This window comes from Rattus rattus, chromosome 6 (genome assembly GCF_011064425.1).
Source record: "Rattus rattus isolate New Zealand chromosome 6, Rrattus_CSIRO_v1, whole genome shotgun sequence".
Lineage (NCBI taxonomy): Eukaryota > Metazoa > Chordata > Mammalia > Rodentia > Muridae > Rattus > Rattus rattus.
Window position 1 is genome coordinate 135838172 of NC_046159.1, and position 13303 is coordinate 135851474.

At 44.4% G+C, this 13303-nt stretch overlaps 1 protein-coding gene across 1 annotated transcript; it reads right to left on the reverse strand.

Moving 5' to 3' along the window:
* Positions 1 to 7875: 7875 nt before the first annotated feature.
* Positions 7876 to 9579, reverse strand: LOC116904466 (endogenous retrovirus group K member 5 Gag polyprotein-like). The gene has a single exon (XM_032907278.1). It carries the CDS (start codon positions 9577 to 9579, stop codon positions 7876 to 7878), a length of 1704 nt encoding a protein of 567 aa, XP_032763169.1.
* Positions 9580 to 13303: the final 3724 nt, after the last annotated feature.

Genomic DNA, 13303 nt, shown 5'->3' on the forward strand with positions numbered 1-13303 from the left:
TCGGAGTTGTAGAGTTAGTACCAACTTGGGACTCAAGCTTGGAGGTGGACTGTTGGAACCCGCGAGCTGAAGTGGCTGTGATGGAGCAGAGGGCTTTGAAGAAACTGGTGGAGTCCTTCAGAAAAACTGTCAAGTGCTGTAAGTACCCAGCAGAGCCCTAACACTGCCTCAGCACCGTGATTCAGGGAGAGGTTGGCTGATGGATTAGTTGAGATTTATTGGACATCAGTGAGTGCTCTGGAACCATACACGAAGAGTCCGTTTTTAATGTTATTGGTCATTTAAAAAAAAAATACAGCTACACATGGTGACCGCGCCTTGAATCCCAGCACTCAGGAAGCAGAAGGAGAAGTTTGAGGACAGCCTGGTCTACATAGTTCAGGAAGGCTACATAGTGAGACGCTGTCTCAAAAAAGGGGTGGGGGGGGTGTCGTTAAGAGGCCCAAGAGATGGCTTGGGTCGAAAAGGACCTGCTACACAGCCTGGTAGACCTGAGTTCAGTCTCCAGGGCCCATGAGAGCTGAGTCCAAAAACCTGTCCTTGACCTGCTTACCACACACAAAGCAACAATGACCTACTTTAAAAGTAAAGTACATAATACACAAGTGACCATTACACTTGCACTTAGAAACATTCAAGCCATCAGATGCCCTGGCACATTTACCCATGTGGGGAGAATGTCATAAATGTAAAGAATCTGCCAACAGAGCATAGATTTCATTCTGTTGACAATAAGAATTTAAATTATAGGTGTTCACCTTGACCAGTTCTCTGGTTTCTAGCACAAAACTCAGTTTCAGATTGCTGTACTTCAAGGGATTAATGGAAAAAAAATACGATGGCTCAGCCAATAGGATGACCCAGGAGACGAGAGGATTCACCGTCTGAGCCTAATGGCCTTTGATTCCTGGAACCCTTGGTGGGAAGAGAGCCGATTCCCAAAGGTTCTCTAACCTCAACACATGCTTGTGCACATATCTAATAAGATTTAAAAAGACAAACCACAGGTAACAATTGTTTGGGGCAGGGATGGCAAGATGTCTCAGTGGGTAAAGGAGCTTGAAGCGCGAGGATACACATCCCGAGTTTGATCTCCACTGTAACACGGCTTGTGTGCAACTCTCCTTCAGCGCTCCAGAGGCAGGTCGGTCTCAGCTCAGAGCCCACCTTGTGTACGAGAGAATACAGGGGAGTGGAGCTATAGTGAGACCCTGTCTCAAAAAAACAACAAAAACAGAAAGTGCTATTAGTGTGGTGCTTTTCATGTGACAAGTATTTGCCTGTAAACTGAACTTGATACATCAATTTTGTTAATCCTTGCCCGGAAAGTTTTGATGTAGTCCTGAGAGTTTTATTCCTTAGATGGAACTACAAATGATCCTGAGTGGTAATTTTCAGTCTTCTAGGCAGTTGGCATTATTTAACTTCACCCGGTCTCAAACACTTACTCGCATCTCCCTTGGGACTTCAGGTGGATGGACACAACATTGACCTTCATAAGCTTCACTCGGCTTTGCTTTCTCAGGGGTTTGTAAAATAGCTTGAGTCCCCCAAGCACTGCTCATTGCTACCCTGCTACTACTTAATTCTTAAATAACCCTTCAGACTTGGTAAAGTTAGCCAGTATCAAAGAAATACAGTAAACACTGATGGTTGCTTGTATGTACATGGCACAGGCATGCATTCACATGCACATGAGGTGTATGTCGTGACTGGGAGGAGCAGATTTGGTAAGTGTCTGCTGTCTTGCTCCATCGTGTGTTTTTAAGGTAGCCTTAAACTGGAGCTCACTAGTTTTACTACAGGGATCCTCTTGTCTCTGCCTCTCCAGTGCTGGGATTCTTTACATCAGTCCGTGCTCAGCAAGCACTTTATCAACTGCACACCTCCTTAGTCCAGTTTCTGTCATAGCAACACTGAAAAGGAAACTTTGTATACATTTAAAATCTAATTCCTCGCTCTAATCACAGTATTTTAGCTATATCTGACATACTTGTTTAATCCCATAATTTGTTACTTGGAAGCAGTTACACACATACAAATTTGTAATGATTGATCAGTACCATATCTTGTACGTAGTCTTTTGCAAAGATACTGTTTGAAGAAAGGAGTGAACTGCAGCATTTCTTCAGTTTTTTTTTCAGAGGTTTTGACATTAACTCTTCAGTTGTGTTCACAATACCCAGCTGTGCCTCCCAGCTCCCTTTTGTGGTTTAGACAGAAATGAACACAGTACTGGTGCCCTGGTCTGGCAGCTGCCTGTTTTAGACTTGGATTACAGACAAATCTATTGAGGTAAGAGATTCTCACAGAGAACCAGCCCTTAAAGTTAGCCATCTGAAGTCACGCATTAGATTTTCTGCTGGTGACAGAGTCGGTACAGGTTGTCAGATGCAGATATTTTGCACAAAGGATTATTGTCCTAATTTTCAAGTCCTCCCTGTACATTCGTGGAGGCAGTGCTGGTGGCCTTCTGTACTGTGAGCCCTCACATAACAGGCTTGAAGCAATTTGGTTTTCCTTAGGCTACTCAGGAGAACTTGGACTTTTATTATTTCTCTTGGTGTTCTGCATTCTAGGCAAGAACTTTCCTGGGCTTTGGTTTAGAGCAGTGGTTCTCAATTTCTAACGCTTGGCTCTTTAATACAGTTCCTCATGTTGTGGTGACCCCAACCATAAAATTCTTTTTGTTGACACTTCATAACTAATTTTGCTTCTGCTATTAATAGTAATGTAAAGGTTTTCAGAGGTCAACAGCCGCTACTAAGTGACTCTTAGACCCTCAAAAAGCTAGTGACCTCACAAAGGAAATCTTTACAACACAACTGTTGCCATTTTTTCCCTACCTATCTAGCATGCTTTGTTTTCTACAGGTAGTGTAAATTGTGTCTATTAATTTTGCACTACTTTCTCGAGTTGCCAGGTCCAGTTGGGTAGGCACTAGCTGTCTGTGACCATTTGTAAATGGTGAGCATTTAAAATGCCCTCTTTGTGGTCACACTAGCCACTTCTCAGGGGTCAGTGTCCACCTATGCACGATGGCTACCAAACCGAGCATCACAGATATGAACATGTCAGGAAGGTCTGTTGGGTGGTACAGTGCTGAAGGCATAGTTCTAATTCCTTTCCAATAACAGTTGTCTCTTAATCTAGGCATGGAGGCAGGAGATTACCTCTGAATATTGGCCCCCCTGGCTGTGCAAGCTGCATTCTCACAGGACTTGTGTTTAGCATCCTGTTGTCACTAACCTAGTTCATGCAGAGGTGACTGCACGAGCCCTGGGCTCACAGCTCTGTAGTAGACTACCTGCACATCTCTTTCTTGAAGTGTGATAGATGATGGAGTGGAGACAAACCTCTGTCTCCTGCTAAGCACGAATGTGGCCCTGGGTTAGATCCCTACCACACAAACTGGGAGTGGTGGCTCACACCTGTATTCCCAGCACTTAAAAGAGTAGGCACAGAAGGAGCAGAAATTCAAGGACATCCTCAATTATATGGCGTTCAAGGCAAACCTGAGTTACAAGAGATAAGCAGTAAAATTTGAATATAATAGAAGGATCTATCTATACCCTATCAGTATAACCAAAAATCTCTGTAGAGGTACTGTCACCTAGATGAAGGAAGTCTTTAGAGGGCAAACTGAATATTTAACTTTTCACTGCAGTATTAAGATAAAGTGACTAGGGGTTGGGGATTTAGCTCAGTGGTAGAGCGCTTGGCTAGTAAGCGCAAGGCCCTGGGTTCAGTCCCCAGCTCCGGAAAAAAAGAAATGGATCACCTTGTCGCCCCCAAGGCACCATGTCTTAGATTGGTCAAGGGTCAGAGGAAGTTGCCCGTAACTGAGGAAACTACATCAGGTCATCTTCTCATTCCTCTTACTTGAGCCCAGGGGCGAAAAAGTAGGAGCCAGATGGCAATAATTTAGGAGATTTCGGAAGTTGAGCCTCTCCTGATAAGTAGTGGGCACCTAATCAAGTACATTGCCTTACTGGTTCTCCTCAGCATGTGAAAAGAAGCACAAGGGCCGTTGTTGAGCCGCTCCTGTAATAAAATTTAGAATTTCCAATTGTAAACAACTACTCCAGAAAGTTCACCCACTGTGCTTGCCTGACAATAGAATCGGGGGAGGGTAACTCCAGACACTGCAGACACAATGGCTGCAGCGGTTATGGCTGCTACAATAGCAGCGAAAATAACGAGGTCTTTCCCAGGACAGTTCAGGATCTCTGGAACAAACCGCAGACAATGGAATCACGTCTGAGATCTGCATAACCGGGGCAGAGTTCCCCAGTCCACAGCAGCTTCCTGCAGGTGGCATTCCTGTGAAGCTACAGACTGCAAAATGTCAACACCAGTTAAAGCAGCAAAAGTCGCCAGGGGAATGAGGGGGCAGGGGTAACAGCTGGAGTCCAGTCTTCTCCAGCAAGCAGCAGTGCACAGGGGGTCTGAATGTAGGCCACAGTACAGGAATGACTTCAAGAACCCGAACCAGGAGAGCTGAGTCTTGGTGTCAGCAAGCAGGACAGCTGCCTTTTCTGGCGTCCTAACTGTGGGCATCACTGGTGACGGAAGTGTGCTCCTTGTTCCTACTAGTATCAGGATCACGATCTCCATCGGTACCGGATTCCGTGGAGACAGGATGTATGCAACGTTCAGGAATCCAAATGGGTGCTCCAGCATCTCTAGGAAAAACACAAGCAGAACCCCTAACCCTAACTAAGACAGGGTCAGGTCCCTTCCATAATCCTGAGGTCAAATCTTTCCAACGGACCAGACCTTCCTTATTTCTTTTTCCTCTCCAATGTCTATCAGCTGCTGAACAATTATTCTTATCTACTAATAAAAAATTTAAAATATAGGTAATAAAGGCAAGTTTAGCGGGTGGGGAACTCCGGTCCTCTGTTTTAGTTTTTTCAAGATAATTCTTAAGCGTCAAATGAGCTCTTTCTACTATGGCTTGTCCTTGAGGATTATAAGGAATGCCAGTCTTATGTACAATATCATAATCCTCACAAAATTTCTTAAAAGGCCCGCTAGTATAGGCTGGACCATTATCAGTTTTTAACTGTTGTGGGACTCCCATAAAGGCAAAGGCCTGTAAGCAGTGACTTTTAACATCTTTAATTCTCTCTCCACTGTGAGCAGAGGCAAAGAGCAGGCCAGAATAGGTATCAATAGACACATGGACAAACCGTAGCTTCCCAAAGGAAGAAATATGGGTAACATCCATCTGCCAAATATCATTAGATTGTAACCCTCTTGGGTTAACTCCCAAATTGGGAGAGGAAATAAATGGGGCACACTGGGGACATTGCCGGACTATTTGAGCCGCTTGTTCTTTAGTTATTCCATTGTGAAACCTCAAAGAACTAGCATTAAGATGAAATTTTCTGTGCATTTGTAAAGCTTTATCATAGGCAGTACCATTCATTAACATAGCAACATGAAGATCGAGTATAAGAATCCGCCAATTCATTGCCTTGTGCTAAGGGGCCAGGTAACATGGAATGACCTCTTATGTGGCCCACAAAAATAGGTTCCCGACGCTGCCATAGCAAAGCCTGTACTTGTAATAAGCAGGCACACATGGATGAAACAGGAGCAACGAAGGCAGCGGTCTCATGCGGTGAAACAATCTGAGACACATACACACTATCAGTGTATATGTTACAAGGTTCATCAGGAAACGTAACCAAGGCTAATTGTAAGGCCTTCAATTCTGCTAGCTGTGCAGAACAATTAGGAATTTTTATAACCTGTGCCTTCCCTCCAGACACTACCGCAGCACTACCATTGGAGGAACCATCAGTAAATACTAAACGAGCCTTTTGTAAAGGAGAACTAACAATGATTCGTGGAAAAATTACCAGATGCATTTTGAAAAATTGACAAATCTTACTATCAGGATAATGGTTATCAAACTGACTAACAATTGTGCACATTAAAATAGCCCAATCTGTAAGTCCCTGGGCTAAATGTTGTAGCTGTTCTTTGGTATAAGGAGTAATAATAAGATCTGGTTCTTTACCAAAAGTCTGTAAGCTAGTTCTTTGAGCCTTAAACAGTAGTTGAGCAACGGCCTGAGGATAAGCCATCACTATTTTCGCAGGTGAAGCTTGTAAATAAACCCACATTAAAGGTCCATCTTGCCAAAAAAGTCCCGTAGGGGAATAGGCAGATACAAAAACCAGAAATAAAAGAGGCCTAGAATAATCAATGTAATTAAGGTGAGCCTCTTCCAAAGCCCGTTGTACCAAATCTAAACATTTCCGAGCTTCAGGAGTTAATTGTCTAGGTGAATTAGGAGAGGAATCGCCCTTTAAAGTATCAAACAATGGCTTCAATTGTCCCGTGGTTAATGTTAACGTCGGTCGGAGCCAATTTACATCCCCTAATAATTTTTGAAAGTCATTTAAAGTCCTCAGTGTATCCAACCTAATTTTAAGTTTTTGTGGGCGAATTCCTTTTTGTAATAATTCATGTCCTAAGTATTGATATGGGAAGTCTTTTTTGGACCTTTTCACTAGTCCTGCAGCAGCCAAATTTTCTTGTAAGTCAGCATATGCTGTCAGCAACTCCTTTTCATCTGGAGCCGCTACCAAGATATCATCCATAAAATGGACTATATAAGTCTGTGGGTATTTCTGCCTTAAAGGCTTTAGGGCAGAGGCTACATACACCTGACACATGGTAGGACTATTGGCCATTCCCTGAGGTAACATGACCCAATGATAGCGATGAGAAGGCTCTTGAAAATTTATGGAAGGAATACTAAAGGCAAATCTCTCACAGTCTTTAGGATCTAGAGGAATAGTAAAGAAACAATCCTTTAAATCAATAACTATCATATGCCAATTTTTAGGTATAGCTATAGGAGTAGGGAGACCAGGCTGAGTAGGTCCCATCGGTATCATAATTTTATTGATTTCCCTTAAATCTTGTAATAATCTCCACTTCCCAGACTTTTTCTTAATCACAAAAATAGGTGTATTCCAAGGGGAAGTAGAAGGAACAATATGACCAGATTCTAACTGTTCCTGTGCTAATTGACGAGCTGCCTCCAATTTTTCCTTGGATAGGGGCCACTGTGGAATCCACACCGGATCATTAGACTTCCAGGTGATGGGCAAAAGTTTAACATTCGGAAGCTTATTAACAGTGACCCTTAGGATAAATTTCCCAAGTCTGTTTTATTGCTTACACCACTAGGTTTGCCTTGCTTCCTCATTACATTTCGTACAGGCTGAGTTGTCAGCACAGCCCCCATATCATTGAGCACATCTCGTCCCCACAAGTTGGTAGGTATTTGCTCTAAGACAAAAGGCTGAAACCATCCTTCATGTCCTTCCTCGTCTCTCCATTTAAGAATCTTGCTACTTTTTAGAGGAGCTGTAGCTGTTCCCACTCCTTGTAGGGTGGAGTGAGATATCTCTAGCGGCCAGGCCTTTGGCCAGAAAGCTTTAGCTATTACAGTTGTATCAGCTCCAGTATCTAGGAGGCCACGCAGGGGCTTTCCTTCAACCCATAGAGTAAGCGTGGGATGCTTCTCTAAGGAGGACACCCAAAATGCTCCGGGCCCAGTGGACCCAAAACCTTGATTACCACGGGCAGATTTAAACACAGGATTATCAGTATGAAACCGGGGCAAAAGGACCAATTGAGCTATCCTATCCCCTTGAGGAATGACTACAATTCCCTTTTCTACAGAAACCATAATTTTAATTTCTCCTGTAAAATCGGAGTCAATCACTCCAGGAAAGATTTTTATTCCTCTCATCAAGGCACTGCTGCGGCCTAATAAAAGGCCTATACTCCCGGAGGGCAGAGGCCCATGTACCCCAGTGCCAAGTGCCTGGGGGCCCATTTGAGGGGTTAACACTGCTCTGGCAGAGGAGCAGAGGTCCAGTCCTGCGCTTCCTGGGGTCCCTCTGACCAGGTCCTTGACAAAAAGGGATTGGTCTGAGGGATAAACTGTGTCTGGGTAGGTTCTACCTCGGAAGTTTTCATGGCTCCGTACACTCTGGCTTGTGGGCCCCGGAGCGGGCCCTGTCTCCCGTTTCCCGGAACGTTTAAAGGCTGCCCTTCAACATCTTCCTTAGATCTACACTTACTTCTCCAGTGATGGCCTTTACGGCACCGAGGGCATAATCCAGAGTCTCCTATCTTTTTGTTCTGAGGGCACGCTCTTTTAAAATGTCCAGGTTGTTCACACCTGAAACAAGTCCTGGTTCCTCCGTTTCCCTTCTGCATGGCCGCAGCCATGACCTGTCCCATCACATAATTCCCATCTATTTCTTTACACAATCTAATATAGTCAATCAAACTCTTATTCTTATGAGATCTAATAACCTCCTTACACCATTTATTAGAATTCTCATACGCCAATTGTTTCACTAAAGGCATAGCAGTATCAATATCTCCAAAGAGCTTCCCAGCCAACTGTAATAATCTATCTGCAAATTCCTGAAAAGGTTCCGAGGGTCCTTGTACTACCTTCGATAATTGTTCTCCAGCTGCTTTATTGGGCAGGGCCTTCCAAGCTCTAACTGCCGCTGTGGAAATTTGAGCATAAACGGCAGGGTCATATTGAATCTGGGCTGGAAGGGTTGCATATTGTCCTGTTCCTGTCAACATTTCTAGATCCCTCTGGGGAAATCCTGCTTGCACATTAAGTCTAGCTAGTTGTACACACTGTTCTTTAAATTCTCCCCTCCATAATAGAAAGTCTCCACCACTCAATACTGCCCTACATAACTGTTGCCAATCTCCAGGAGTCAGAGTGGACGCAACATAGGACTCAAAAATGGCAGAAGTAAAGGGAGTGAGGGGACCATAGGCAGAAACTGCCTCTTTCAGGTTTTTCAACTCCTTAAAACTCAGAGGAGCATGTTGTCTTCTGGATTGACCTGCATTGTTGGGGTCCGGGACCTCAACAACAGGATATGCCGCTCCTTGTCCAAGGGGAGGCTCAGGGAAAATTACCCCTCTCCTTGTAGCCTTGTCTTCACAACACCACTCCAAGGAAGAATAGGGTTCATAGGCAGGAGGAGCAGTAGCTCCCTCTCCTGTAAAGAAGGGATTTACACTAGGGGGACGAGATTTTGATCTCTCAGTGGCCCTGTGCTTATTAATCTTCCTCTTAGGCACCTCTATTTCCTCTACTGAAGTCTCTCCTTCCTCCTCCTCGGAGCAAGACTCCTGATCTGAATCAGAGGTTTGTAAGGACCTACGAGAGGCATCATCTTGTGCCGCTCCAGATGTTCTTTCTATCTCTGACATCTGTCCCCTTATTTTAGTGTTAGTGCTCATGAGAGCATCCTTGACCAATCTCCACAAGGAAAGCGTGGCAGCAGGAATGCTCTCGGGGCCACATCTCCGCAGCATTCTTTGCAAATCTCTCATAACCTGTTCCCAATCAGGAATATTAAGTCCTCCTGAATGAACAAGCCAAGGACTAGTCCTTTCTAATGTTTTAATAAATTCTTCGACTGTCTCTTCCTTTACACCAATTCCCTGATGCTCGAACAATGTAACTATCTGATCAGCTAGCTGTGAAGTAGAACTCGAAGTTCCCATGGCGCGAAAATTTTCCTTTTCGCTATCCACTCACCCAATCTGTCCCTTCTCCTATGCCGGCCGGGCTCCCGGGACGTCCCGTAGGTACCCCTTTCTTCTCCAATCTCGGTGGAACCTCCAGTTGTCGGCGCCAGCACCGACACGGTACCGAGAATCGGGCGAAAGCCTGCGGGATGAAAGAAGCACACACACACAGGTTATTCGTAAAGGGGCTGGAGAGATGGCTCAGCGGGAAAGAGCACTGACTGCTTTTCCAGAGGACCTGAGTTCAATTCCCAGCAACCACACGGTGGCTCACAATCATCTGTAATCTGATGTCCTCTTCTGGTGTGTCTGAAGACAGCGACAGTGTACTCATATACATAAAATAAATAAATCTTTTAAAAAAAAAAAGAAAAAGAAAAAAAGATACAGTGACTAGGTGTTGCAGCTCTGGAGTGAAAGACTTCCCCACAGAAGCGTTACAGCTCTCTCCAGCAGAGGGAGGGTTCCCAAGCAAAAGTGTCACAGCTTGGATAGGAGGTATCCTGGCATAGGGAGCCAGTGAATACCAAAATCACACTGCACAACAAGCCTCACACAAGAGATTTCTTGGGAAGAGAAAACCCAGAAGGTTGGCTGCCTCTGCTTGGGCAGCAGGGAACTAAGCAGAAGGCAGAGTTTATCCAGGATTTCTTTGGCGATGGGGAGGAGAGATTACCAGAGTGGATTGGGATACCTTGCCAAAAGCTAGAGACACTATGGACTGCATCTCTGATCCACTCGTCATAAAGGGAGGGGAAAGTTTAATATTATTTGCCCTTGTACTAGATCCAAATCTTTGGTTCTTGGTGTTCATGAGTTTTTAATATATTTGAATCAAAACTTAACAGCAGGGCCACCTCTAGCATTTGTGAGACAAAATAACATGCCAGTGTATGCATAGTTTGTGGAAATATTTCCTCCTCAACACTCTGTAGAAGACTTAGAAGCTGCACTACAATCGTAGCAATCTCAATGCTGCTTTCTGAAGTAAAAAGAACCAGAACTCACTGGGCAGGAGCTAGTAAAGAGGTGAGCCTGAAATCTACTGTTCATGGTTCTAGAAGCTGCCAAATCAAAATCCAAGGAGATCAAATGGTGCTCTCTAGCTGGTAGGTTACTGGCAACTTGTTTTATAGGGGTACTAGACACAGTCACTTCAGAAGAGGCTCCCACTTCTTAAAACTGTCACATTGGAGAGGAGGATTTCAACATATAGCAGGGGAACCCACTCAAACCATACCACATTCGTGACTTTATGTTGACTGATAGAAGCAGCACATCTCTGTGGCGTTACTCCCCAAGACACATGAGACCCAAACTGCTAAACAATGAAAGGCCAAGGAACAACTGAAACAACAGATTAGATGACATTGGGCAACTAGCTGTGCTGTCCTAGACTGGATTTTAACACTAAAAGGCCATTAGTGGGAAAATTACTAAGATAAAATTAGGCCTATCATTAGGAATAAATAGTACACAGTGATCAGCTTTGACCAAGTGCCATAGTGACATACGCTTCAACTACATAAGGATTTGGATGAGAACTCTGCACTATCCTTGCACCTCTTATATAACTCTGAAACCTTGAAAACAATGTCCAAGCTGACCAATTATTAATTCAGTTAAAGCTTACTCCAGCTAGGTGTAACAGTACACACCTACCACCCGTGCACTTGGGAGACTAAGGATCATGAGCTCGAGACCAAGAATAAATCATTTCAACCTATTCATGACCATAACATGCTCACAATAGAAGAAACCATCTATGTTTCTTCCCTCGGGGCAGCTGCATCCCCTATGTGGCCCAGCCTGTAAAGCCACTGTAGTGCCCTGTGGACAAATACCAAACAAAAGGGATGTATGAATGGAAGGGTCTATCTTGGTTCACAATCTAAGGAGACTTGGCTGCAAGCATGCGAGGCACCTGGTCACATTGCACCTACAGTTGGGAAACATGAATGCTGATGCTTAGCTCGCCCTTTGGAATGACACTGCCCACATTTAGGGTGAGTCTTCCCACCTCAGTTAACCTTTATCTCCTAGGTAGATCTAGATTCTGCCAAGTTGATGTGTGATTTTTCATGGGGAGACACCTATGTAGTTTGTCTAAGGTATCTACAACATATTGAAGAACCAGTGAGTATTTAGGAATGCAGGTGAGGGATCTTACAGGAATGTAGATGACTCAAAGGTGGATGTCTCACCAAAATGCCCACCCTAGTATGGAAAGTGACTGAAGCTTACATCCCCTAGTGTTCCTCCCAGAAGCCTTATTATTTAACAAAGATCCCAGTGCTAGGTATGGGATACTCGCCCATGATGGGTTGGTTATAGAAGCCCCAAAATAATGCATGCTACCGCCATTGCTCTTGGCTTACAGCAGAATGTGATGGTAAGACCTGTTGCTGAAGAGACTCCATGCTTTGGTCACAGACTTAGAGAAATCAGGCTGGAATCACTGGCTGCTTCCTTCCTGTTGGCTAGAAGGTTCTATTGCAAACTTGAGGGGGAAGAAAGCTGTCACCACTCTCACCTAGCTGTGAATACTAACTTACATTAACAACTGCCCTGGAAGGATTTGTCCACTGCTGCGGTAATGACATGAATGCTTTGGGGGTAACCATTTTCTAATCGCAGTCAAGGCCTACTCGAGAGGCTGGGACATATTCCTGGTATTGTGTACTTGATCAGGAGCTGGTGGCAGGGAGATCATAGTACCTAAAGAGGAACCCACTGCTTTCATTTGGCTAAGTGGGACGTGGTCAAACTGCTTTCTAAATACTAAATGTTTACAGAGATTTAGTACTGCTCTAGGTCTTCATCAAAAAAAAGCTATTGCAATAGCAGCAGTTATGTAGAGATTCCCAACTGGTCAAAGTTCTGAAATAATCGTATGGACTGCTCAGTCCAAAATGGGTCATCTACATCACCCCGTTCTAGGGTCAAGCAACATCGAATTGCAGGAGAGAGGAGACGGAAGAATAAAGAGTCAGAGGATGGGGAAGGTGCATTACAAATGATGCCTTTCCTGACGTGACATTGCTGTTGCACCAATGAACTCATGCAGCACTGGTTACCTACACCAGACAACAGTGAGGAGACCTATCAGTACTTCATCATGAAAAAGGGAAAGGCTCACAAGCCCTGCCCCTGAGGGTCTACTGGCAGTTAATGGCTGGGGGAAGGGGTGTCACTTTCTTCCATGGTTTAGCCATTGGTAAGTTACCCATGTGCCTCTGGAGGTAAACAGTCTCCCAGGCATGGGCATACTGTTCCACCTGCCTCTCTCTCCTCTAAGTGCTGGGCTGAAAGGTGTGCCTCGCCACACCAGGCAAGTCTCACTGGTTTTAAAGGAAGGCTTCTTAGACCTCATTTCTCTAGTGAAAAAGTCACTTATGGAGGCAAATGCCCATGTCTGTACCACAAGTACTTGGAAGACTGAGGCGGTAGATGAAGAATTTCAGGCCACCCTGGACTACATGGTGAGATCTTGTCTCAAAAAAAAAAAAAAAAGAAAAAAGAAAAAGTGTGTAAGTATGTGTGTGTGTGTGTGTGTGTGTGTGTGTTAGAAAGGTTATCATGATCATGTAGCAGAATACAAATTGCTGGTCTTCCATTCAAAAATCATTTCATGAATGTAGTATGAAAGTGGTTGTCCTTAAATCCAAGGCTGGTTGTCAGCCAGGATTGTTTGGTAAGC

Excerpts from the sequence above, each read along its gene's own strand:
- LOC116904466 (XM_032907278.1), bottom strand. The coding sequence starts at position 9,579 with ATGGGAACTTCGAGTTCTACTTCACAGCTAGCTGATCAGATAGTTACA.